The sequence below is a fragment of the Sceloporus occidentalis genome, unplaced genomic scaffold (genome assembly GCF_023333645.1).
Source record: "Sceloporus occidentalis isolate IW3139 unplaced genomic scaffold, rSceOcc1.0.p SCAF_268, whole genome shotgun sequence".
Lineage (NCBI taxonomy): Eukaryota > Metazoa > Chordata > Lepidosauria > Squamata > Phrynosomatidae > Sceloporus > Sceloporus occidentalis.
Genome location: NW_028317248.1, coordinates 559908 through 583452, shown reverse-complemented (window position 1 = coordinate 583452; position 23545 = coordinate 559908). Strand labels below are relative to the sequence as shown.

At 45.6% G+C, this 23545-nt stretch overlaps 1 protein-coding gene across 1 annotated transcript; it reads left to right on the top strand.

The window, feature by feature from the left end:
* Positions 1–324: 324 nt before the first annotated feature.
* On the top strand, positions 325–8049 carry LOC149275747 (uncharacterized). Its single transcript, XM_089504375.1, has 3 exons — positions 325–829; positions 3540–3547; positions 7076–8049. Exons 1-3 carry the CDS (start codon positions 504–506, stop codon positions 8047–8049), a joined length of 1308 nt encoding a protein of 435 aa, XP_089360501.1. The 5' UTR covers positions 325–503.
* Positions 8050–23545: the final 15496 nt, after the last annotated feature.

The following is a 23545-nucleotide window of genomic DNA, read 5'->3' as shown; positions in this document are numbered from 1 at the left end:
TTTGTGAGTCATCTCCTAGTGCCAAACACCATGGAGGGACCCCTGCAGTTAGCTTTTGACTCAGGACTCTATGGCACTCTCACAGGATATTATGCCACCTGTCAATCAAAGTATTTTTGCACGTTTTTAATGGAATATTTTTTCCAACAGTCCTTTGACTATCTGCTTCCACTGATTCCCTCAAGGCAGTCCCCATACGGTCTCTTCTTTGGTAGCTCCAATGAATAAGGATACAATCATTATATGGATTTGGGGGCATCCAGAACAGGGTCATGCCCAGGTCACTCACACCAACTTTATTAATCTAATTTGAAATAGGCAGGGGTGAACGTGGGGCTAAATCTTGGGGTAACATCTTCCTCTCTTAATGCTGAGATTAGTCTTGTCTGTCATTTTCCTTGTTTACAGAATCACTTGTCAGTCATGAGAGAATCCACACAAGAAAGAAGTCACATAAATGTCAGCATTGTGGGGGAAAATTTGCTTACAAGTCAATCTTAGTCATGCATCAGAGACTCCACACAGGAGAGAAGCCATACAAATGCCAGCATTGTGGGAAAGGTTTTTATTTGAAGTCACTCCTAGTGACACATCAGAGAATCCACACAGGAGAGAAGCCATACAAATGCCAGCATTGTGGGAAAGGTTTTTCTACAAAGTCACACCTAGTGAGACATCAGAGAGTCCACACAGGAGAGAAGCCATTCAAATGCCAGCGTTGTGGGAAATGTTTTTCTTCAAAGTCATACCTATTGGCACATCAGAGAGTCCACACAGGAGAGAAGCCAAACAAATGTCAGCCTTGTGGGAAAGGTTTTTCTTCTTCGTGGTCTCTGCGAATCATACAAATGGGTTGTACTGCGCCTGCGCAGTGCCTTCGGAAACTTCTGGAATCACTAGGCAAAGTACACTTTGCAACATGTTGAAACTTTTTGGCGGTAACCCCGCCCATCCCCTATAAAGCCTCCGTTCCCGCTCTTTTCCCCAGTTCCTTTTTTCCGCCGCGTTAGCTGCCACTAGGAACTTCGCTCTCTGTGTTAGAAAGGAATCACTGGAAATTGACCTCGGACCGTTTTTGACTCTTCTCTGCGACTAGCCCTTGATCTGATTTTGGCATTTAGACCCCGGAACGTGTTTGACCTCGCACCTGCTTCTCCCTCGGACTTGTCTCCTCGCTCGTTGCCGACCCGGACCGCCTGACCTCGCTCTTCGGATCATGCCATCAGTACCCTTTAAAAAGTGCTCCGTGTGTGGGGGTAAGATTCCTGGCCAGGACCCCCATTCCTCTTGCCTCCTGTGTTTGGGAGAGACCCACGTTCCGGCCTCTTGTGCCTTGTGTAAGTCTTTGACTCCTCAAGCGAGGAAAAATCGGGAGACAAGGTTGAAGGCTGCTATCTACACTAAAGTCTTCACCTCAGGGGCGATGTCTTCGGTGGGGGCTTCATCTTCGGCCGCGACTTCCCTACCGACCCTTGCCGAGTCTCCGATTCAGTCGCCACCGGTGGATCCGTCAACCCTCCCCGGGGATGGTCCGTCTGAACCACAGGGCCCGGCTGAACCCATCCCCAAAGCTTCCAAGAAGGATAAAAAGCATAAGAAGGTCCCTAAGGAGAGCCGGACCACCGAGAAGGACTCGAGCTCCCATAAGGGTTCTGCCTCGAGCTCCTCTGTCCCGAAGGCGCCCACTTCTACCACTCCGAAGTCGGGTTCCGCTTCGAGGCCTTCGTCTACTAAGACTTCGAAGTCTACGGGAGCAACTAAACCTCCAACTGGGGCTCACGTGTCATCCAAGAGACCCCGATCTTCTTCTTTGGACGACGACCGTCAGCCGTCTAGATGTCTCTCCCTGGATCGAGGCCAGGAGGACACTCCACAGGCTCGCCCAGAAGACCGTTCTGACTCGGTACGCAGGCACTCGGATGCCGACCGTAGACCGTCGGAGGCCGACTCCCGACCATCAGACCCACGCCTGGCGGCCAAAAGAGCTAAGACTTCGACCTCCGGGTCGCACGTCACAGGCACCAGCCGTGGGGACCGTTCTCGTGATCTAGCCTCGGGGTCCCGACCCCTGTCTACCTTCCGGCATGCTCCCGAGGAAGCTGCTCAACTCCTCTCGGAACCGGCTTCCCCTGCGGGCTCCAGGGATGACCGTCGCTCTCCGACTCCAATGCCAACCCGCGTACGTCGAGCCGTCTCTCCATCCCCACCCAGGGACCCTCAGCCTGAGTACTACTACGATTCTGAAACAGGGAGGTACTACAGACTGGTCCCTCAAGAGGATGTGGAGTCCCTCCTCGAACATCGGAGACCGAGACCAAGAGCTTCTTCCAGACCCTCCAGGGTGTCTGCATTTTCACCCCACCGAGTGGAGGCCGCTACCGACCCGGATGTCGTGAACCTCGAGTCGGATGACGAAACGGCTTCCCAGGCCCGTTACCGCCCGAGACACGACTCAATTTCTTCCCGGGACGATGACTATCAGTCGGCCAACCAGGACTTTGCCCAACCGGGTGCGGTGTCCCCCTCCGACGATGTCCGAACCTTCGCGGAGCATGTCATCAAAATGGGCAACGCTCTGGACATCAAGATCTCCCAAGCTGAAGAGGAGGCCTCCGACCCGGTTGAGAGACGGATACATGGAAGACTGCCCACCCCACCGGCAATACCTCTTCTTCCCTCCTTGGAGAAGTTAGCCAGGCGTTCTTGGGAGGCCCCTGCATCCACGGCGTCCAACAACAGGAAGGTTGAGTCCCTCTATAGAATCTCTCCACCGACTCCGTCTTGGCTGTTTGGGCACCCCAAGCAAAGCTCAGCCATCGTAGAAGGCTCGCAGCGTGCGTCCACCCCGAAAGCTTCCTTGATGCCATCCGACAAGGAAGCTAAGAAGATCGACGCCCTGGCCAAGAAGGCGTATTTCTCCTCGGCGTTGGGCATGAGAGTGGCAAATTACAACGCGTGCATGGGCGCTTACATACAGTGGCTCATGGAAAAGGTGTCCCCTCTCATTCCGGACTTACCTGATGATTCCCAGGCTATCCTCTCGGAAGTCCGCGACGAGGCCCACTCAATTGGAGGATGGCTTATCACTTCGGCCAGACACGCCACGGACTGCTCCGCTAAGTCTATGGCGGCTGCCATAGCACTCCGCAGGCACGCCTGGCTAAGGTCTTCGGACTTGAACCAGAATGCTCGCTCGACCATCGAAGACATGCCCTTCGACGAGGACGGCCTCTTCCATCGTGAGACGGACGAAAAGCTTAATTTTAAGTACAGGATGAGGACCGCTGCCAAGAAGCACGGTATGTCTTCTTCCCCCCAGTCGTCTTCTCGCAAGCGCTTCACTGCTGTACGCCAGTGGTATGGCCAGGGCCAGAGGCCCTACCAACAAGATAGGCCTTTCCAGCGCCAGGATCAGGGCAGGCAACGCTTCCCGTCCCAGTCTTCCTCCTCCTCGGGCCGTCGGTCAGGGCCCAAATACAAAAAGAATTACAGGAGGCAAGATTCGGACCCGGCTAAGAAGAGGAACTGATGGGACTTAGCGTACTCCGTCGCTTCTACTGCTCCTTTCTTTCTGGACAGACTGAGGCCCTTTTCTAACACCTGGGCCGCAATCACCACCAATTCTTGGGCCCTCACCATCGTCTGTAGGGGTTATGCCCTTGAATTTGAGGAGCTCCCACCAACTGGAGCTATTCTGTCCACTCCCCCCTCAGACACCCTTCTCGACGAAGTACGCACCCTTCTCGCCAAAGGCGCCATCTCCATTGTCGATCCCGTCGACGTCCCTAGATGCTTCTTCTCCCGTTATTTTACGGTTCCGAAACCTGATGGGGGAATCAGGCCCATATTGGACCTTAGACAGTTGAATGCTTACCTGTCTTATCGCCGTTTCCGGATGGTAACGCTTGCTTCTATTTTACCTTTGTTGCAGCAGGACCTGTGGTTTGCAACGATAGACTTAAAGGACGCTTACTTCCATGTCAGCATCCGGGAGTCCCACCGCAGGTTTCTGGCGTTCGCCGTCGGGACGGACGTCTACAGATACAACGTCCTCCCCTTCGGCCTATCTACCGCTCCTCGCATCTTCACCAAGTGCATGGCGCCCGTGGTTGCTCACCTACATCGCCGCGGCATGAGAGTCTTCCCGTATCTCGACGACTGGCTCCTCGTGTCCCCCTCACGTCAAGAGCTACAACGACACACCTCAGAGACACTCGAGCTCTTACGGGACCTGGGCCTAGTGGTCAACCTCGAGAAATCTCAGTTGCTTCCCACAAGGCAGATAAAGTTCATCGGGTCCCTCCTCGACTCAAACAGTTGTATGGCCTTTCTGCCTCCGGACCGTTTCCAGGCCTTGGCCCGGGCCGTCAGCAGGTGCACCACCCGAAGGCGGGTTATGGCAAGGGACATTCAGGTGGCATTGGGTCACATGGCGTCGACAACATTTGTCACTCCGTGGTCAAGGCTCCGGGCTCGACCACTGCAGTCATGGTTCCTGTCGGTCTTCGATCTGGAAAGAGACCCCCCTTCCCGCAGACTTACCGTGCCAAGACCAGTCATTCGCTCCCTCCGTTGGTGGCTCGACTGCCGGAACGTCTGCGCCGGCATGCCCTTTTCACCGCCCCAACCAGAGTTGGTGTTGACCACAGACGCATCGGAAGACGGCTGGGGTGCCCACGCCTTAGACCTATGGGCCAAAGGCATCTGGTCCCTGGACGAGAAGACACTCCACATCAACGCATTAGAGCTGTTGGCGGTGGAAAAGGCCTTAAGGGCTTTCGAGTCCTCACTGTCGGGGAAAGTTGTTCAGCTCAGAACAGACAACACCACGGTGATGTACTACCTGAACAAACAAGGTGGCACCAGGTCACGCACCCTCCTAGACATCACACTTCGGCTTTGGGACTGGTGCATAGCCCGGAACATTTTGCTCCAAGCGGTACATTTGCCAGGCACCCAGAACACTCAGGCGGACCTGCTAAGCAGGTCCCTCTCGTCGTGCCACGAGTGGAGGCTCCACCCGGAGACTGTACACGACCTCTTTGCCCGATGGGGAACCCCACAAATAGACCTGTTTGCGACCGTGTACAACTCCCATTGTCCCCAGTTCTGCTCCCGGACGCCGGACGACGACTCCCTCGGGGATGCGTTCGGGTTCCGATGGTCGGGGATAGCACTCTACGCCTTTCCCCCCTTCCCGCTGATCACCAGGACAGTCTCGAAGATGGTTTCGGATTCAGCGGACGCGATCCTGATCACGCCTTGGTGGCCCGGGCAGCCCTGGTTTCCTTGCCTTCTTCACCTCTCTCGAGCCAACTTTCTCCGGCTCGAGCCCAGACCAGATCTCCTCACGGTTCAAGGAGGTCGCGTTCAACACCCGGACATCGAGACCCTTCCCCTGGTGGCGTGGAGAATCCATCCCTAGCCCGGCTACCGGCCTCGGTACGGAAAGTCATCTTGGCTGCCCGGAAACCGGCCACCCAAAAATCCTACAGACTCAAGTGGGACAGGTTTCTTCGGTTCCTGTCTGACAGACGCCTCTCCCTAGCCCAGGTGAATACGCCAGTGGTCCTGGAGTTCCTGATGTCCCTCATCGATGCGGGCCTCTCTACCACATCTGTTAAGTGCTATCTATCTGCTATTTGCTCGTCCTTCCAATTTGATGGGAAGCCCTCCTTTTTTAAAGACCCCCTTGTCAAGGGATTCCTGAGGGGCTGCAATAATTTATACCCCCAGGTGTCGGTCCCGACTCCGGCCTGGAGTCTCGAGACGGTGTTGGGGGCCTTGCAGTCTAAACCGTTTGAACCTTTAGCCACCACTGACATTAGACTGTTAACCTGGAAAACGGTGTTTTTGGTGGCTATCACTTCTGCCCGCCGGGCGGGCGAACTTTGTGCCCTGCGTCGGGACCAACCCTTTCTTAGATTCCACTTGGACAAGGTAGTTCTCAGGACAGATATTTCCTTCTTACCCAAGGTTGTTTCCACTTTCCATATGTGCCAGGACATTGTTTTACCAACTCTGGCACCCAGCCCGACTACCGATACCGAGCGGGCCCTCCACTCCCTGGACGTGCGTAGGGCTTTAGCCTTTTACCTGGACAGAACTAGACACTCGAGCCGCTCGGAGAGACTGTTCCAGTGTTACTCGGGGCCGAAAAGAGGACTGCCCGTGTCGGCCCAGAGACTCTCTAAGTGGATTTCGAGTACTATTGCCCTATCTTATGAGCTTTTGGGCAAGCCCTTGCCGACCAGGATCCGCTCCCATGCCACAAGGGCATTAGCGGCCTCTTCTGCTTTCTTGTCTGGTATCCCTTTGGACGAGATTTGCAAGGCTGCCGTGTGGTCTCAGCCCCTAACCTTTATTAAACACTACAGGTTGGACACTAGGGCCAAAAAGGACGCAGCTTTCGGGAGGGCTGTGTTGGTGTCAGGACTACATTGATTGTGTTCGCTGTTGACTGTGTTCCATACCGACAGCATCAATATGACTGTTCTCGAATGACTCAATGCTGGGGTTCGAGGTCCTTTTGGGCTTGCCTTTACGAGGTGGGATTTCTTTACAAGTATATAAACAAACCATCAACTCTTATACTTGTTTTAGTTATCTTTATTGTCCATTACTTATTGGTTCACTGATTTCTATGACACTCCCACCTCCACTGACCTTAGCTTGCCAGTCTCAACCCATTTGTATGATTCGCAGAGACCACGAAGAAGAAGGACAGGTTGCTTACCTGTAACGGTATTTCTTCGAGTGGTCATCTGCGAATACATACAAATCCCGCCCATCCTCCCCTCAGTGTCCTGCTCTGATTGGCTCTTTTGTGTCGCCTGCACGGCGGAAAATTGCGGAACTGGGGAAAAGAGCGGGAACGGAGGCTTTATAGGGGATGGGCGGGGTTACCGCCAAAAAGTTTCAACATGTTGCAAAGTGTACTTTGCCTAGTGATTCCAGAAGTTTCCGAAGGCACTGCGCAGGCGCAGTACAACCCATTTGTATGTATTCGCAGATGACCACTCGAAGAAATACCGTTACAGGTAAGCAACCTGTCCTTCTTCGAAGTCAGACCTAGTGATCCATCAGAGAGTCCACACAGGAGAGAAGCCATACAAATGCCAGCATTGTGGGAAATGTTTTTCTACAAAGTCACACCTAGTGATGCATCAGAGAGTCCACACAGGAGAGAAGCCATACAAATGCCAGCATTGTGGGAAATGTTTTTATTTGAAGTCAATCCTAGTGTTACATCAAAGAGTCCACACAGGAGAGAAGCCATACAAATGCCAGCATTGTGGGAAATGTTTTTATTTGAAGTCAATCCTAGTGTTACATCAAAGAGTCCACACAGGAGAGAAGCCATACAAATGCCAGCATTGTGGGAAATGTTTTTCTCGGAAGTCAAGCCTTCTGACACATCAGAGAGTCCACACAGGAGCGAAGCCATACAAATGCCAGCATTGTGGGAAATGTTTCTCTCAGAAGTCAAACCTAGTGAGACATCAGAGAGTCCACACAGGAGAGAAGCCAAACAAATGTCAGCATTGTGGGAAAGGTTTTTCTTCGAAGTCAGACCTAGTGATCCATCAGAGAATCCACACAGGAGAGAAGCCATACAAATGCCAGCATTGTGGGAAATGTTTTTCTACCAAGTCACACCTAGTGATACATCAGAGAGTCCACACAGGAGAGAAGCCATACAAATGCCAGCATTGTGGGAAATGTTTTCCTCAGAAGTCAGACCTAGTGACCCATCAGAGAGTCCACACAGGAGAGAAGCCATACAAATGCCAGCATTGTGGGAAATGTTTTTCTTTGAAGTCAAACATAGTGACACATCAGAGAGTCCACACAGGAGCGAAGCCATACAAATGCCAGCATTGTGGGAAATGTTTCTCTCAGAAGTCAAACCTAGTGAGGCATCAGAGAGTCCACACAAGAGAGAAGCCATACAAATGCCAGCATTGTGGGAAAGGTTTTTATTTGAAGTCAATCCTAGTGTCACATCAGAGAGGCCACACAGGAGAGAAGCCACACAAATCCCAATAGTGAACTAACATTATTATTGTCAATAATGAATACAAAAAATATACTTTCAATCCAGTGGTGCTAAGAAAAGGCCCTTGTGATTTTGTTTGTAAGCTTTGTCTGTCGATATGTCTGTTTGTGTTCTAAAGTTGTATTTTGTTATTTTTAGGTTTTAATTGCTAATAGTATAGTTAATTTCTTTAGCTTGTAAATTTGGGTGGGGATTGTGGATCGAAGTATAGGTTAGGTAGATGGGGGGCTGGGATTTGTTAGAGCTGTCTAGAATAGTTATGGAATTATAGCTTTGCAATGTGTTGGATGTTGGCTGAAGAAAGTTGGGGGCAGGTATTGACAGAAAGGGCTAGTTTGTGGGAATGGCAAAGGGGGCCTTGTTTCCTGTGGGGCATAGACTGTGGGAATTGGAGGTGAGGCTCGGTTTGGAAGAGGGGGGAGTTTTAGGTGTTGGGGTTTCAATATATTCTTTGGATTCGGGAGGGTAGTTCTAGTTTAAACACTAAATTCCTTCTATGTATTTTCAATAAAGTTCTTTGCTATTTCAACACACTGGACTCTTTGATGCACAGAAGTTCTGAATTTGCCCAAAATTGACCCTTTCTTCTCTCCTTAGTCCTCAGCTCCATTCCCAGCCATAAGAACAGCAGAGGAAAATACATACACACAGAGACTAACTAGAGCCTTCCTTTCCTGCCTTTCCCTCCTGAGTCCAGCTCTGCATTTTGGGCTCCAAGATGTGGTCCATCTTATGGATAGGTATCCTGACCAAAGCAAGATTGTCTTCATGGACCAAAGCGACGTCCTCTTACCAGCTCACTGACAGAGAACCCGGCTGGGAAGGCCTGATCCTAGGTGACTGAGCTATCATCACCCAGCCAGGTCTCCGTGAAACATCCCAGGTCAGCCTCTTCGTCCAGTAGGAGATCATAGACTATGTGCGTTGTATTTTGGACTGACCTGGCATTACACAAGAGCAGGGAAAGGTTCTGTGGTTGGTTTGGTATGCTCTCCAGCCCTTTTGGGATAGGAGGGTGAATGGAAGGGAGATAGATATTTGTCAGGCTCCTAATTGCAGCCCCTCTTGCAACACAAAAGGCAGTACTTTGAAAAAGGAACAGCTTGTATTGAAGAAGATACATGTAATAGAAGTGACTTTTTTATGTCAGGAATGAAAGAAAGTATAAACATATCATTTTTATAACCATATCAATTTACCCCACCCAATTAGGCTATAAAGATAATTAATTGGATAGCCCTTTCCTGCGCAGTGTCCTCCCATCTGGGATTGTGGCAGCGTTTCTAAAAACAATTAAGCTCTCATGTGCCTTCTCACAATCACTGCACCTGTGGCCTTGGACCACAGAACTCAGCCACACAACAATTTTCATTAACATTATGGCTTAACTATATATATGTGTGTGTGTGTGTGTGTGTGTGTATATATATTGAAACCCCATCAATCCCAATCTAATATGATACCATATGAAAATATAATAGACCCATAACAACATAATACAATATAAAAATACCAATAACTCTCTATGTTCCTCCTCCTTTTACAGAGCAGTCTTTTAAACTCAAGCCTCTGTTAGAAGGATAATTCCCACACATTCCAATGCTAGCAAACAATCACATTCTTTAGCCATGATCTCCCTACCTCTTTCTAGTATCTTCTATTAAAGCACATATTAAAACATATTATTTTAACCCACCATAAATCCTATCTATCTTAACTCTATTCTAAACCTAAACCTATAATTCTTATGGCATGAATCCCTAAATGAATAAATGCATGAATAAAGGTATTCATGACATATTGTGACTTCAGGCTGGTGCTCCTTACCTGAATGAGACTGGCCCATTGCAACCTCAGGCTGATGCTTCTTGCCTGAAAATTGAGTCTGGCCCATTGCAACCTCAGGCTGATTCTCGTTGCCTGAGAGATTGAGACTGGCCCATTGTGACTTCAGTCTTATGCTCCTTGGATGAAGGATTGTGACTTCAGGGTGGTGCTCTTTACCTGAAGGATTGAGACTGGCCCATTGCAACCTCAGGCTGATGCTCCTTTCCTGAAGGATTGAAACTGGACCATTGTGATCTCAGCCTGAGGTTCCTTGCCTGAAGAATTGAGATGGTACTATTGTGACTTCAGGATGGAGCTCTTTACCTGAAAGATTCAGACTGGTCCAATTTGAACTCAGGCTCATTATGACTTCACGCTGATGCTCCTTGCCTGAAAAACTGAGACTGGCCCATTGCAACCTCAGGCTGATGCTCCTTGCCTGAAAGATTGAGTTGGGAGAATTGTGACTTCAGACTGGTGCTGTATACCTGAAGTATTGGGACTGGCCCATTGCATGTCAGAAACAGTGTATAAGGGTTCTGTCATAAAGAGTAAAAATATTAGGGTTTGGTTATTAAAGTAGGAGTTATAGTTGTAGTTCATAGTAGGTAGTGTAGAATCTTTGCCAGTTGAAGCAACCAATGAATTAAGCCTTCCCTATTCCAATAAGCTACTGCTCTTCCATATGAGCTGGATATTAGTGCAGAGTCCTTTCCTCTTGAGTTGCCCCCCCCCCCCAAAATGGAAAAGAGGCACAATCGTCACCTTCCTGAAAATGATCCCGGAAAACTGGAAGTTCAATGCCAAGCCCTGATGTACAGCCCCCCTGTTACCCATGCTGCTTTATATAAATTTTGGAATCAATGATAACCCTTGGATGACCCCTGGCCAGACTCCAAGCCTGTCTGCCATTACTGGCAAAGCGAGAGGACATGTACACCTCCCCTGAGGGGAGAAGCCCCATTTACATCTTAGAAGGTCTGGGAAGTCGCATGAAGGGATTATCTTGAGTCAGAAGGAGTGAAATGTTTGCCTTCCCTGAAGCTATCACCCCCTCCTCAAGTCTGTTGTCCGAACAACTTAAGTCAGTGATACTATCAGATTCAGACATCCAGGTGAAAAGAAAACAATTAAACACCTTTGTTTCGGCCAAGCCAGCCTCTTTGCCTCAGGCGAGATTTCGCCTATAAAAAGTCCCAACTTTTGCTGCTCAGCGCACCATCCCAAAGGTCTACTTACTCCACGTCAGTTAGACCTCTGTTCTGGTAGCCAGCATTTCTGCTCAAACCCATGTTGCGGAGCAGACTTGTCCCACTGTCCCACATCCCATTCGCTTCTCGGAGGAAGACTACATCTTGGTGAGTATACCATTAGCAAAGCCTAAAACATCTTTTCCATATTACCAACCTACCTTCCTGAGCCTTGAATGTGTGTGTGTGAGTGTGTGCATTGAGTGTGTTCCCCCTTGTTTTCAATAGAGTAAACATTTAGTTATTGCAATCTGTCTCAGCTTCAGTTATTGGGATACCCTGGTCTCTTGGTATAAATATTGGGAGGGCGATCCTGGGAGGGACCGTCGTAGCAGGCCCCCTCTTGCAATATTTGAGCTAATAACAACAATAATAAAATTCCCCTAACGGACCCTTGGCTACACCCCTACTGCTCCATGTAAAAAGGACAAGGAAAAACACATGTTACAGTAGAAGATCCCAAATAAAACCTGATCCTTTCTAGCCCAGGTTTAGATCCTGGGGACAGAGAGGGAAATCTGAGTTTGACTCGGGAGTCAGTGCATGTTGTGTGTGTCGATATAGGGCTAGATAGGAGACAGAAATTCATCTTCAGCATCCTTTCTCATAGTCACAACCAGTTGAATTGTAGCAACACCTCATTTATGCTAAAAGTGATGCTTCCGTAATTGACACTGTCCTTCAGATTCTCAGTGAAGAATACAGGATGCTCAAAATAGGGCAGAGGTTTATTTGAATGTTTCTGTAAGGACAAGATACTTTCAGACCAAGAACTTTGTAGCAGAAGTAGCATAAATGATGATTATAATAGAGATTTACAAAATACAGTAGCCCCTCCCAATTCACGGGGGATCCATTCCGGACCCCTCACGAAAATGATGACTCTCACATACTCGAGTCCCATAGAAAATAATGGGCTGCACACCCATGGCACCGGGAGGGGAGGCGTATGCAGGAGCATGCCGTTTTATTAATGGTCACCTGTCCTCCCACGAGGAGTGAGGCTGTGGATACTAAGTCCGCAAAAAGGGAGTGACAACTGTACAACAAAATGTGTGAAGGCTGCTTCTCCAAAAAAAAAATTCCTATTTAGTTTTTGTTAATTAAGTCTTATCAAATAATAAACTTATAAACCATCAAAAACGTACTTTCAACTGCTCATATTTCTACACTTTCTCTCTAGTGGATACCTCTAAAGGTATAAATTCTGAGAAAAAAATGCTTTCCAAAGCCTTACATTACTATGCTTCTCTCCTGTGTGAATGCTATGGTGGCGAGTAAGGTTGGTACCTAAAGTAAAAGGCTTGCCATACTCCTGGCATTTGTATGGCTTCTCCCCTGTGTGGACTCTCTGATGCCTCAAAAGGGTTGACTTCTGAACAAAGCATTTCCCACACTGCTGACATTTGTGTGTTTTTCTCCACTGTGGACTTTCTGATGCCTGAAAAGCTTTGACTTAAAAGCAAAGCATTTCGCACACTGCTGGCATTTGTTTGATTTCTCCTCAGTTTCGATTCTCTGACGAGTTTCAAGTTCTTCTATAAAGAAGGGCAAAGACAGAGAAGAGTCATATCAGCATTAAGAGAGGAGAGACGCCTGGGATCTACTATGGAGCTAAGCAAAGGTCATCTAGGCAAAAAAACTGGAGAGATAAAGTAGTTTCTGTGTCCCCTTTCCTTCATATTAGTCACAGTTGCTAAATGGAACTCCTTAAAAAGTTGGAAAACAAGGACTTGAGCTGGTTCACACCAATTACTTGAACCAGTTGAACCAGTAAAATTTGGATTCTTCCATAAATGTTGATGTATAATTGGATTCTTCCATATTTGTTGTTGGAGAGATATGGAAGAATCCAAACTGAATGTAATTATATAGTTTATAGAAAAAGGTAATGGTGTTATGGTTGAGTGAAGTTAGTGCAACTGGATGGTGGGAAGGTTAATTCATTGAGTTTGTGGAGCTGGCTAACGGAAGGGTTAATTCCTGGAGTGAACATAATGTGGAGGGAAAGGAATGGGAACCATAGCAAGCAGCCAAGCCTCACTCGGCCACATGCCCCCTCCTCACCCCCCACCCCCCGATGCGAAAGCTGAGAAGGTGAAAGGGTTGGTTTGAGTTAATTTTAATGTATGTTAACTTGGTGAGATTGCTTGACTGGGTTTATTGGGACCTTGTTTGGTTTAATTTAAGGTTTCAAAATGGTGGGAGCAGATGGGAATTATCTCACTGTTGTGGGGAGGTTTGGTGGGAACTTGCTGGCCATTCAGTGGTTCTCAAAACAACATATTTGGGGGGAGATTTTGGATGATGAGGTAATTAACTTGTCAATTATATTTTTAGCAGGAATAAAATACCCAATAGGTCTTGTTGTGGGGTGGGATGTTAATTAGGGATATAAAATGGTCAAATTTTTATCGTTAGCTAGATCTGACTATAACGCCATGAACTGTGCCTTTTATGCAATCTCTTACTTTCAATAAAATTTTTAGTTTAGATTCCTGTTCTGAAATTTGACTTTGTTGATGAAGACTTTGTTAGACTTGTTTCTGACAATTATCAACCGAACCAAGACACGTGTAAAAGGAGTGTCAAGTAGTAGATACTCTAAGGAGGTATTTATTACAGCTAACAAAATATAACTAAAATATAAGTCATGCAAGATATTAAGAATCTTGCAGGTACAATATTTGTAAGTATATAATATTCAATATATAAAAGCTATTAAAATAATAAATAGACCTAAACGTCCAGTTCTGAGAGTAACTTCCAAGATCCTCTCTTTAACTCTCTCTCTCTCGATATCCAACCGACACAATTCACCCAACTGTCTCTTGGTCTCTCAGGCCTTATATCTCCTTCTCATGGAAGCTTCCAGAAGGGCCTTTATCCTGGTCTCTGATTGGTCAAGAGAGCCTTCCGCAGTGATGTCATTCTGCATTTGCATAAACCTCCCTTTACTGCCTGAAGAAAACCTCCATTGACTGGAGCCCTGTTATTACAACAACAACAACAACAACAACCCCTCTTTTCCTTGGAAGAGATTCACAACTATACCTTGTTTCCCTGCTGGGAAGAATAGGAGGATTCCAGAGGTTCCCATTTCCACTAAGATTAGGAACTCCCAAATTCCCATGGAAGAGGTTTCCTAAGGCATGTGCCAGGACAGAGCGGGGAACGGGGGGCTCCTCATGGGTGAATGGCCGTTTGTCAGCTGAACTTGAGGCTCAGGGTCCCTAAGAAGGGGAGGTGACCAGCCCCCCCAGAATCCCCTCTGAGCCTCCAGGAGAGCAAGACTCAGGGAAGGGACAGTCTGTAATGGGCTGAGAGCCGCTTGGACCAAACCTTGAGGGCACTTTCCCAAAAGCTGGCCAGGATTGGTTTCAGGGGCTGGCATTTTCCTCTCAGAGGACCATCAGGATCTCAAAGACCACTCCCCATTTTGGATTTTGTCTTTTGACTGTGTTGCCCTCAGTGGAGACTTGCTTACTCCTAAGGTGCCATGGAGATGAGCATGGAACGTACAGGGAAGGTGGCTTTTGCAGTCTTTTCCACCATTGAGCTTACTTTGTCAAAAGAGAGCAGGAAAGTAATCGGGGGGAGAAAGCAAAGTCCCACATTTGCTCCCATAAGCTCCCCCTGAAGCTTTTTCCAGCATGCCCTAGTCCTCAGTCTCCCTCCCAGGCTCCACCGTTTCCTAAAGAGATGGAAACCTTCAAGGGAGAGTCTTTGGGGGTCAAGCCAAGCTCTCCTCTGCTTCCCCAAGGCCTCCTTCTCCATCCACTTCTGGTCTTTGGAAGGGAGACCTAGACTGCTCTTGGGAAAGTTAATTTTGGAGATACAGGGACTCCCAAATCCTCCTAGTCTGGTTCTAGCATTAAGTATGTCAGATATCTGCAATGAACTGGGCCAGGTCTTGCGTCAGGAGTGGGGATCCTGGGGCTCTCGCTCTGTATCCCATTAAGAAAAAGACTGAATCTCCATGACTGGTGCTAAGTTTCATACTCTTATGATGGGCAGCCAGGAAAACAGAATGCTTCAAAGAATTCAAAGGTTTATTGGATGGAGATAGAAGTGTAAGATGCCTTAAAATCATATGATCTGAATCAAAGACAGCATCAAAGGGGGCTCTAATAGTTTTACAGGACAGAATCTGGAAAGACACTTCCTCCAAACAAAAAGTATTTCACACTTCCACTTTCTCTCCTTTCTGGAAATGCTGATGCCTCAAGGGCTGGATCCTAAGCAAAACAGAGATGCGGTTTGAACTGCAATTCAGAGGTCAAGGTTTGTATGTGGTTTCTGATGCAATTTACTATTTTCAAGGTCCAACTTATAATTTTAATGCCTTTGCATTGTTTTGAATTTGTACTGTATTAAATTTGCTGTTAGCCACCCTGAGTCCCTATATTGGGAGAAAGGATGTATGTATGTAAATAAAGTAAATTAACTGGAGATCCCTTGAGGATCCATGGGTTTCTTGGTGTAAATAGCCCTCCACCCATAGAGACAGAGACTGAACAAGTCTGTCCATAATTGCTATGGGTCATTTTTGGCACCTGGGTTGTATCTCCATTGCCCATACCTAGCACTTTGATACCATGAAACTTCTAGGACTCTGTCCAACAGAATCCTGGGATTTCATCTTTCAGGTACTTAGAATTATATAGCAACTTTCATGAATGATTGCACTGGGGCTCTTCTACCAAGCAGCCAATTCTAAGCAGCCCATTCCCAGGTTTCTGTAGGATGGATCCACAGCTGTTAACATGGCACCAAACTGCTACAGTTGGGTAATATGTATAGGACTTTGGTTGCATCCTTTCTGGTGTCCCTCCATCTCTCTTGTAGGGTTGTGAATTCAGGATTGTGCCAGGTCCTGAGGTTTGTGGACCTCTAGCGATCTCATTCAGCCCAATGCATAAATTACAAAACACAGTCGCTCACAGTTTGTCATTCAAATCTACTCAATATACTTTCCTGTGTAGAAATGAAGAGAGAAATTTTTAAAGGTCTGTTCTCAGATCAAGGGGAAATGAGACAACTATTCTTTCTCACTTGCCTTGAGGGACAGGATAAAAAGCGTGAAGTCGAAGGCTTTCATGGCCAGCTTCCATAGCTTTTTGTGGGTTTTTCAGCCTATGTGGCCCCGTTCTAGAAGAGTTTCTTCTAATGTTTGGCCAGCATCTGTGTCTGGCATCTTCAGAGATTTCAGCCACAGATGCTGACGAAATGTCAGGAAGAAACTCTTCTAGAACATGGCCACATAGTCCCAAATATCCACAAAAAACTAAGGATAAAAAGCATTTAATTTAGCCTCCTTCTTTCTAGCCAGATGGCGAATGCAGAGTATAGTAGTGAGCCCTTGTACCACCACAACTGAGAGAAAGCAAGAAACTAAACCAATCCATAGACCCCTGCAATTTTTCTAGTTATAGAAACCAATGAACTAAGCCTTGCAAATTATATTAAGCTACTGCTCTCACATCTGATCTGGATGTTTGCACAGAGCCCTTTCCTCTTTCCTGGAATTGGGCTCCCTCCAAAATGGAGAAGAGGCAGCCTCATCTCCTGTCTGAAGATCATGCATGAAAACTGGAAGCTCAATGCCAGGCCCTGCTGTATCGTATCTTTACTGCCACGTGTAAAAAGGGCAAGGAAAAACACCTGTTACAGGAGAAGAAAGCAAATAAAACCTGATCCTTTCTGGTCCAGGTTTAGGTCCTGGGCAAAAGAAGGGAAACCAGGATTTGACTTGGGAGTCAGCGAATGTTGTGTGGCCTGCCTTGCCTGCCCTGGGGCCTCACTGGGGACCAAATCCATCACCCTTCTCTTCCCCTTCAGTCAGCATTCTTACAAAGGAACCAAATTTAGGGGTCTCCCATCGGCATCAGGTATCCTGGCCAAAGCAAGATTGTCTTCATGGACCAAAGCGACGTCCTCTTACCTGCTCACTGACAGAGAACCCGGCTGGTAAGGCCTGAGCCCAGGTGGCTGAGCTATCATTACCCAGCCAGGTCTCCGTGAAACAAGCCAGGTCAGCCTCTTCGTCCAGTAGGAGATCATAGACTATGTGCGTTGTATTTTGGACTGACCTGGAGTTACACAAGAGCAGGGAAAGGTTCTGTGGTTGGTTTGGTTTGCTCTCCAGCCCTTTCGGGAATAGCAGGGTGAATGGAAGGGGAGATAGATATCTGTCAGGCTTCTAATTGCAGCCCATCTTGCAACACAAAAGGCAGTACTTTGAAAAAGGAACAGCTTTCAAGGAAGAAGATACATGCAATAGAAGTGACTTTTTTGGTCAAGAAAGAAAGAAAGTATAAACATTTCACTTTTATAACCATATCAATGAACCCCACCCCATTAACTAATAAAGCTACTCAATTGGATAGCCCTTTCCTGCGCAGTGTCCTCCCATCCGGGATTCTGGCAGCTTTTCTAAAAGCAATTAAGCTCTCATGTGCCTTCTCTCAACCACTGCACCTGTGGCCTTGGACCACAGAACTCAGCGACTTAATTAACATTATAGCTTAACTATATATATATATATATATATATATATATATACCCCATCAATCCCAATCTAATATGATACCATATGAAAATATAATAAGCATAAACCCATAACAACATAATACAATTTAAAAATACCAATAACCCTCTATGTTCCCCCTCCTTTTACAGAGACCAGTCTTTTAAACACAAGCCTCTGTTAGAAGGATGATTCCCACACATTCCAATCCTAGCAAACAATCACATTCTTTAGCCATGATCTCTCTACCTCTTTCTAGTATCTTCTTTTAAAGCACATATTAAAACATATTATTTTAACCCACCATAAATCCCATCTGTCTTAACTCTAATTTAAACCTAAACCTATAACCCTTATGGCATGAATCACTAAATGAATAAATGCATGAATAAAGGGATTCATGACATATTGTGACTTCAGGCTGGTGCTCCTTACCTGAATGAGACTGGCCCATTGCGACCTGAGGCTGCTGCTCCTTTCCTGCAGCAATGAGATGGGACCATTGTGAATTTAGTCTAATGCTGCTTACCTGAAAGTTTGAGATGTGACCATTGCAACCTCAGGCTAATGCTGCTTACCTAAAGGACTGAGATTGGCCCATTGTGACCTCAGGCTGAATCTCGTTGCCTGAGAGATTAAGACTGGCCCATTGTGACTTCAGTCTGATGTTCCTTGAATGAAGGATTGAGACGGTAATATTGTGACTTCAGGGTGGTGCTCTTTACCCAAAGGATTGAGACTGGCCCATTGCAACCTCAGGCTGATGCTCCTTGCCTGAAAGGTTGAGATGGGAGAATTGTCACTTCAGACTGGTGCTGTATACCTGAAGGATTGGGACTGGTCCATTGCATGTCAGAAACAGTGTATAAGATTTCTGTCATAAAGAGTAAAAATATTAGGCCTTGGTTATTAGAGTTAAAGTAGGAGTTATAGTTGTCGTTCATAGTAGGTAGAGTGATGGGTTATAGAAAGCATGTACTGGGGAATGTTAGAAAGACGTATAGAGTGGCTTTTACAATAAGGAGGGCATTTGAAGAGGGGCTGGGGTTGCAGCTGGAGACAGGCTATCAAGGAGGAGTGAAGCTGGTTTGGGAACATCACTCTTCAAGATGAGGCTGTTTGGGAGAATATTGGTTTGGTTTGAATATTGACAAATTCAAGAGAGAACACAATGTGATTTAAAAGAAATATTAGAAATTAGAGAAAACAAAAAAGGAATGATGGGCAAAATTTATAAAGTATTAATATTATTGTGGGACACGGAGCAAGAAACAGTTAAAGAGGTAGTGCTCAGTTGGGCTAAGGACATAGGACACGCGATTGATTACGATAAATGGGAAAACATATGGAAGAAAGATGTCAAATTTGCATTGGCACAAAGCTTGAGAGAAAACTGGTTGAAATTTACTTGAGATGGCATCTAACCCCAATAAAAATAGCCAAAATATATAAGAAAACGAATGATTTATGTTGGAAATGTGGAAAAGCAGCAGGCTCCTATTTTCATTGTTGGTGGAAATGCGGAAAAGCGAAAGAATACTGGAGCAGATAATGGATGCAATAAATACGATACTAGAAATTACACCAGAAGAAACACCAGGAAGAATGTTATTAAGGATATTGGAGGACAATACAGATAAGAAGTATGGGAGGATATGGATGTCTATGTTAGCTAGCGCCAGGGTTTATACACGAGGAAATGGGAGACAAAAGGAATACCAGAAACAGAAGAACGGATTAACTCTCTCTATGATTTATTGCAGATGGAGAAACTATCACCCATACTGAGAGAAAATTCGGGAGAAACTATATCAGAAGACTGGGGGAAAGTATTAGGTTTCATTAGGAAGAAATGGAGAAATTTTGAAGACACACCCAACTAAAGGTGGTGGCAGGTTTGAGTGTGCAACGCCGGTACCCTGGTGAGATCAAACTCTTTTACCCCAAAAGGCTCTGAAGCTGAATGTAAAGTTCAAAAGGGTGGAAATTTAATTTAACGGACAAAAATAAAGAGTTTTCTCCTCCCCAGCTCTAAATAAAAGATACTTGACAGTTTCAGCAATCTTCCGGATGTCATCTTTCTGGGTCTGATGTTGGTTTGCTCTCCTCACTCAATGGAGCTGGTGCAGGGTCTTTCAGCTCCTGAATTCCTTTATTCGCTTGCTGATGGTAACTAATTTGGCTAAATTGGTAACTAAAATGGCTAAAGTGTAAGAAATGCTCTTTCCGGCTGTCTGGGCCTGTTTGCCACCACAAGACAGCTCTCTGCCTGCTCACAGCAAAGACTGCTCCAAAACTAAAAGCTTCCAGCTACAACAGAACATCGTGGGAAAGGGCAAACCAAACCTGGAAATAATGCAGGGGAATCCTACAGCTCCTCCCACAAACAATGACTTTCCTACACTAAAATATTCTATGGCCTGAACCAACACGAAAGAAAATGCAGGCGAAATTCAATCAGTCCTGGCAGGACATCACAGAAATTATTTGATTATCTATTGACGATCCTTCTTCTTGCACTTTAATTTACTAACTATGTAATTGTACAGTGTATTTTTAATTTTATGATATAAGAAAATAATTTGTATTTTTGTTAGAGGGAGAAAGAGATAAACTAAGGAAGAAGTATAGAAACAAACAAACAAATAATAAAGCAATATAGTGTATTATAGAATCTCGACGATGATGATTATAGAGGAAGAAAAAGAAGACTGGAAAACCTAGTGGTTATCTGTGTCAAAGATATTCATATCAGATACAAGAGAATAGTTGGGACATTTAGAAAGTATAGTATTGTTAAGATATTGGAGAAGGAGGGTATAAGCGAGAGAGCAAGGTATAAGAGAGTATTTAGTTGGATCATTCTCACAAAGTGGAGGAAGTCACAGATAAGTAGGAATGTGTGTGTTATGAATGTAAGAGTAGAGAGAAAGTGTTAGTGTTTAATAATGAAGGGGCGAAAGGCAAAGCAAGTGACTGACTTAGAAACAAGAAGATGACAAGAAGAATCAAGGAAAGCAAAGGTTCAGGTTAATTAAAGAATGAGAGGTTAAAGAAGAAAGAAAGAGAAAGAAGAGGATCAAGATAGATGTCTCTCATAATGTAAATAAGAAGCTTAAATATGACTCTGCATTGAGGAAAGAAGACCTTGTATTAATTTAGGGAATATAGTGTGTAATTTTTTAAACTAATAAAAATTTGTCAATTAAAAAAAAACAGCCCTTTCTGTCAGGAAGTTCCTCCTAATGTTGAGGTGGAATCTCTTTTCTTGGAGATTGCATCCATTGCTCCGGGTTCAAGTCTCTGGAGCAGCTAAAACAAGCTAGCTGCCTTCTCAATATGACATCCCTTCAAATATTTAAACAGAGCGATCATATCACCCCTTAACCTTCTCTTCTCCAGGATAAACATCCCCAGCTCCCTAAGGCCTTCCTCATAGGGCTTCATGGGCCCTCCACCATTTAAATCGCCCTCCTAAAATCAACATCCTTTTTGAATTGTGGGGCCCAGAACTGGACACAGTATTCCAGGAGGGGGCTGACCAAAGCAGAATAGAGTGGCACTATTACTTCCCTTGATCTAGACACTATACTTCTATCGATGCAGCCTAAAATCGCATTGACCTTTTTAGCTGCTGCATCGCACTGTTAACTCATGTTCAACTTGTGGTCTACTTGGACTCCTAGATACCTTTCCCATGTAGTCTCCTTAAGCCAGGTGTCACCCATCCTATATCTGTGCATTTCATTTTTCCACCATTAACCTTACATTTCTCTGTGTCAAATTTCATTTTGTTAGCTTTGGCCCAGCTTTCTAGTCTATTCAGGTCCTTTTGAATTTTGATCCTGTCCTCTGGAGTATTAGCTACTCCTCCTAATTTGGTGTCATCTGAAAATTTGATAAGTATTCCCCTGTTTCTGTCGTCCAAGTCATTGATAAACAAGTTGAATAGAACTGGGCTCAGGACAGAGCCCCACTGGACACAGCACTGGTCACTTCTCTCCAGGATGAAAAGGAGCCATTTGTGAGCACCCTTTGGGTTTTGCCAATCAACCAATTACAAATCCATGTAACAGTTACCTTATCTAGGTTGTTTTCATATTTTTTGTTTTGTTTTATATACTGTTTAATTTGGTTAACTGCTATTAAGGGGCATTGCTATGAGATTCTATGATATGGGGTGCACTATAAACCTTTTAATAAATGAACAGGGATTGCAATCCTATATATACATATCATCAGACATAACTCCAGAGAATGTTAGACTTTTGGATGCCAGAAGGTTCCTCTCATTCTTCAGAGCAAGAAGCAACACTTCAGCTGCCTTCTAGAAGATAAAGCAAAAAGGCTTCCAAAAGAACTGAAGCCTTGGGCAAGTCACACTCTCTCAGCCTCAGAGGATGGCCATGGGAAACCCACTCTGAAGAAACCTCCCAAGAAAACCCCTTCAGAGACTCCCATAAGGTCACCATAAGACCTGGAAACAACTGAAAGGCAGACACCAAGAACAACATTGGAAATAGGTGCAAGCCTTGCCTTGGGAAAGTGCAATGACTGGACTCCAGTCAATGGAGGTCTTCTTCAGGCAGAAAAGGGAGGTTTATGCAAATGTAGAGTGACATCACTGCTACGGAAGGCTCTCTTGACCAATCAGAGAGCAAGATGAAGGTTCTTCTGGAAGCTTCCGTGAGAAGGAGATATAAGGCCAAAGAGACCAAGAGACAGTTGGGGGAATTGTGTCGGTTGGAGATCAAGAGAGAGAGAGTTAAAGAGCGGATCTTGGAAGTTAGTCTCAGAATTCGACGCTTAGGTTTATTTATTTTCTAATAGCTTTTATGAATTGAATATTATATACTTACAAATATTGTACCTGCAAGATTCTTAATATCTAGTATGACTTATATTTTAGTTATATTTTGTTATCTATAATAAATACCTCCTTGGAGTATCTACTACTCAGGCAGAGGCAGCCATTTTGTGTTCAGGGGATTTAATACATGCCTTATTCTTATTCTTCACAAACATTGGGCTTTGGCTTCTAAGAGGAGGCTAGTCCCCCAAAAAGGCCAAAATTGGCTCCTTTGGGAGGTTTTAAAAGTCTCCCCAGTTTCCTTATTAATAGATTTTCAGGCAAGAAGGAAGGAGGCAGACCAGAATAACTCATATGACCAAGACAAACATACAAACAAACAACAAAAATAAGAATAAGGATTAGTCAGAAAAACAAACTGCTTATATTTTTAAAACTCAAAACCATTTTTAATAGGATAAAAATTCAATTTGGGTGCTTCCATCCTTTTACAACCGACTCAGGCTGTATCTGCACTACAGAAATAATTCGCTTTGAAACCGCTTTAACTTTCCTGCTTCCATCCTATGGAATCCTGGGATTTGTAGTTTGTTGTGGCATGAGAGCTCTCTGGCAGAGAAGGCTAAGTGTCCAAAGGTAAAATCCCAGGATTCCATAGCACTGAGTGGTTAAAGCAGTGTCAAAGTGCCTTCTTTCAATAGTGCGGATGCAGCCTTCTTGGGAAAGGGGCTGATGATGGGGAAAAGAGGAGGAATGCAGAAGGAAAGGAGGACGGACGGATGGATGGACGGAGGGCCACCTGCAGCTGGACTGGCCTCTCTGAGCGGTCAAGACCTGATCTGGGTTGTGGACAATGGGCACTCTTAATATTAATATCAATATCTTTCACTATTGATTGTAATTAATGAGAGAATCAGGTTCCTCCTTTCAATAGCTTCCAGAAAATGTTTTGGTGTTGTTAAGGTTTGGAAGTCCTGTTTGGGGACTTTTTCTGTTCTCACAGCCATCGGGTGCCATCAGGAAAACCTTGCTTTAGGATCAGAAATCCTGTTTGGGGTCCCTTCTGACTT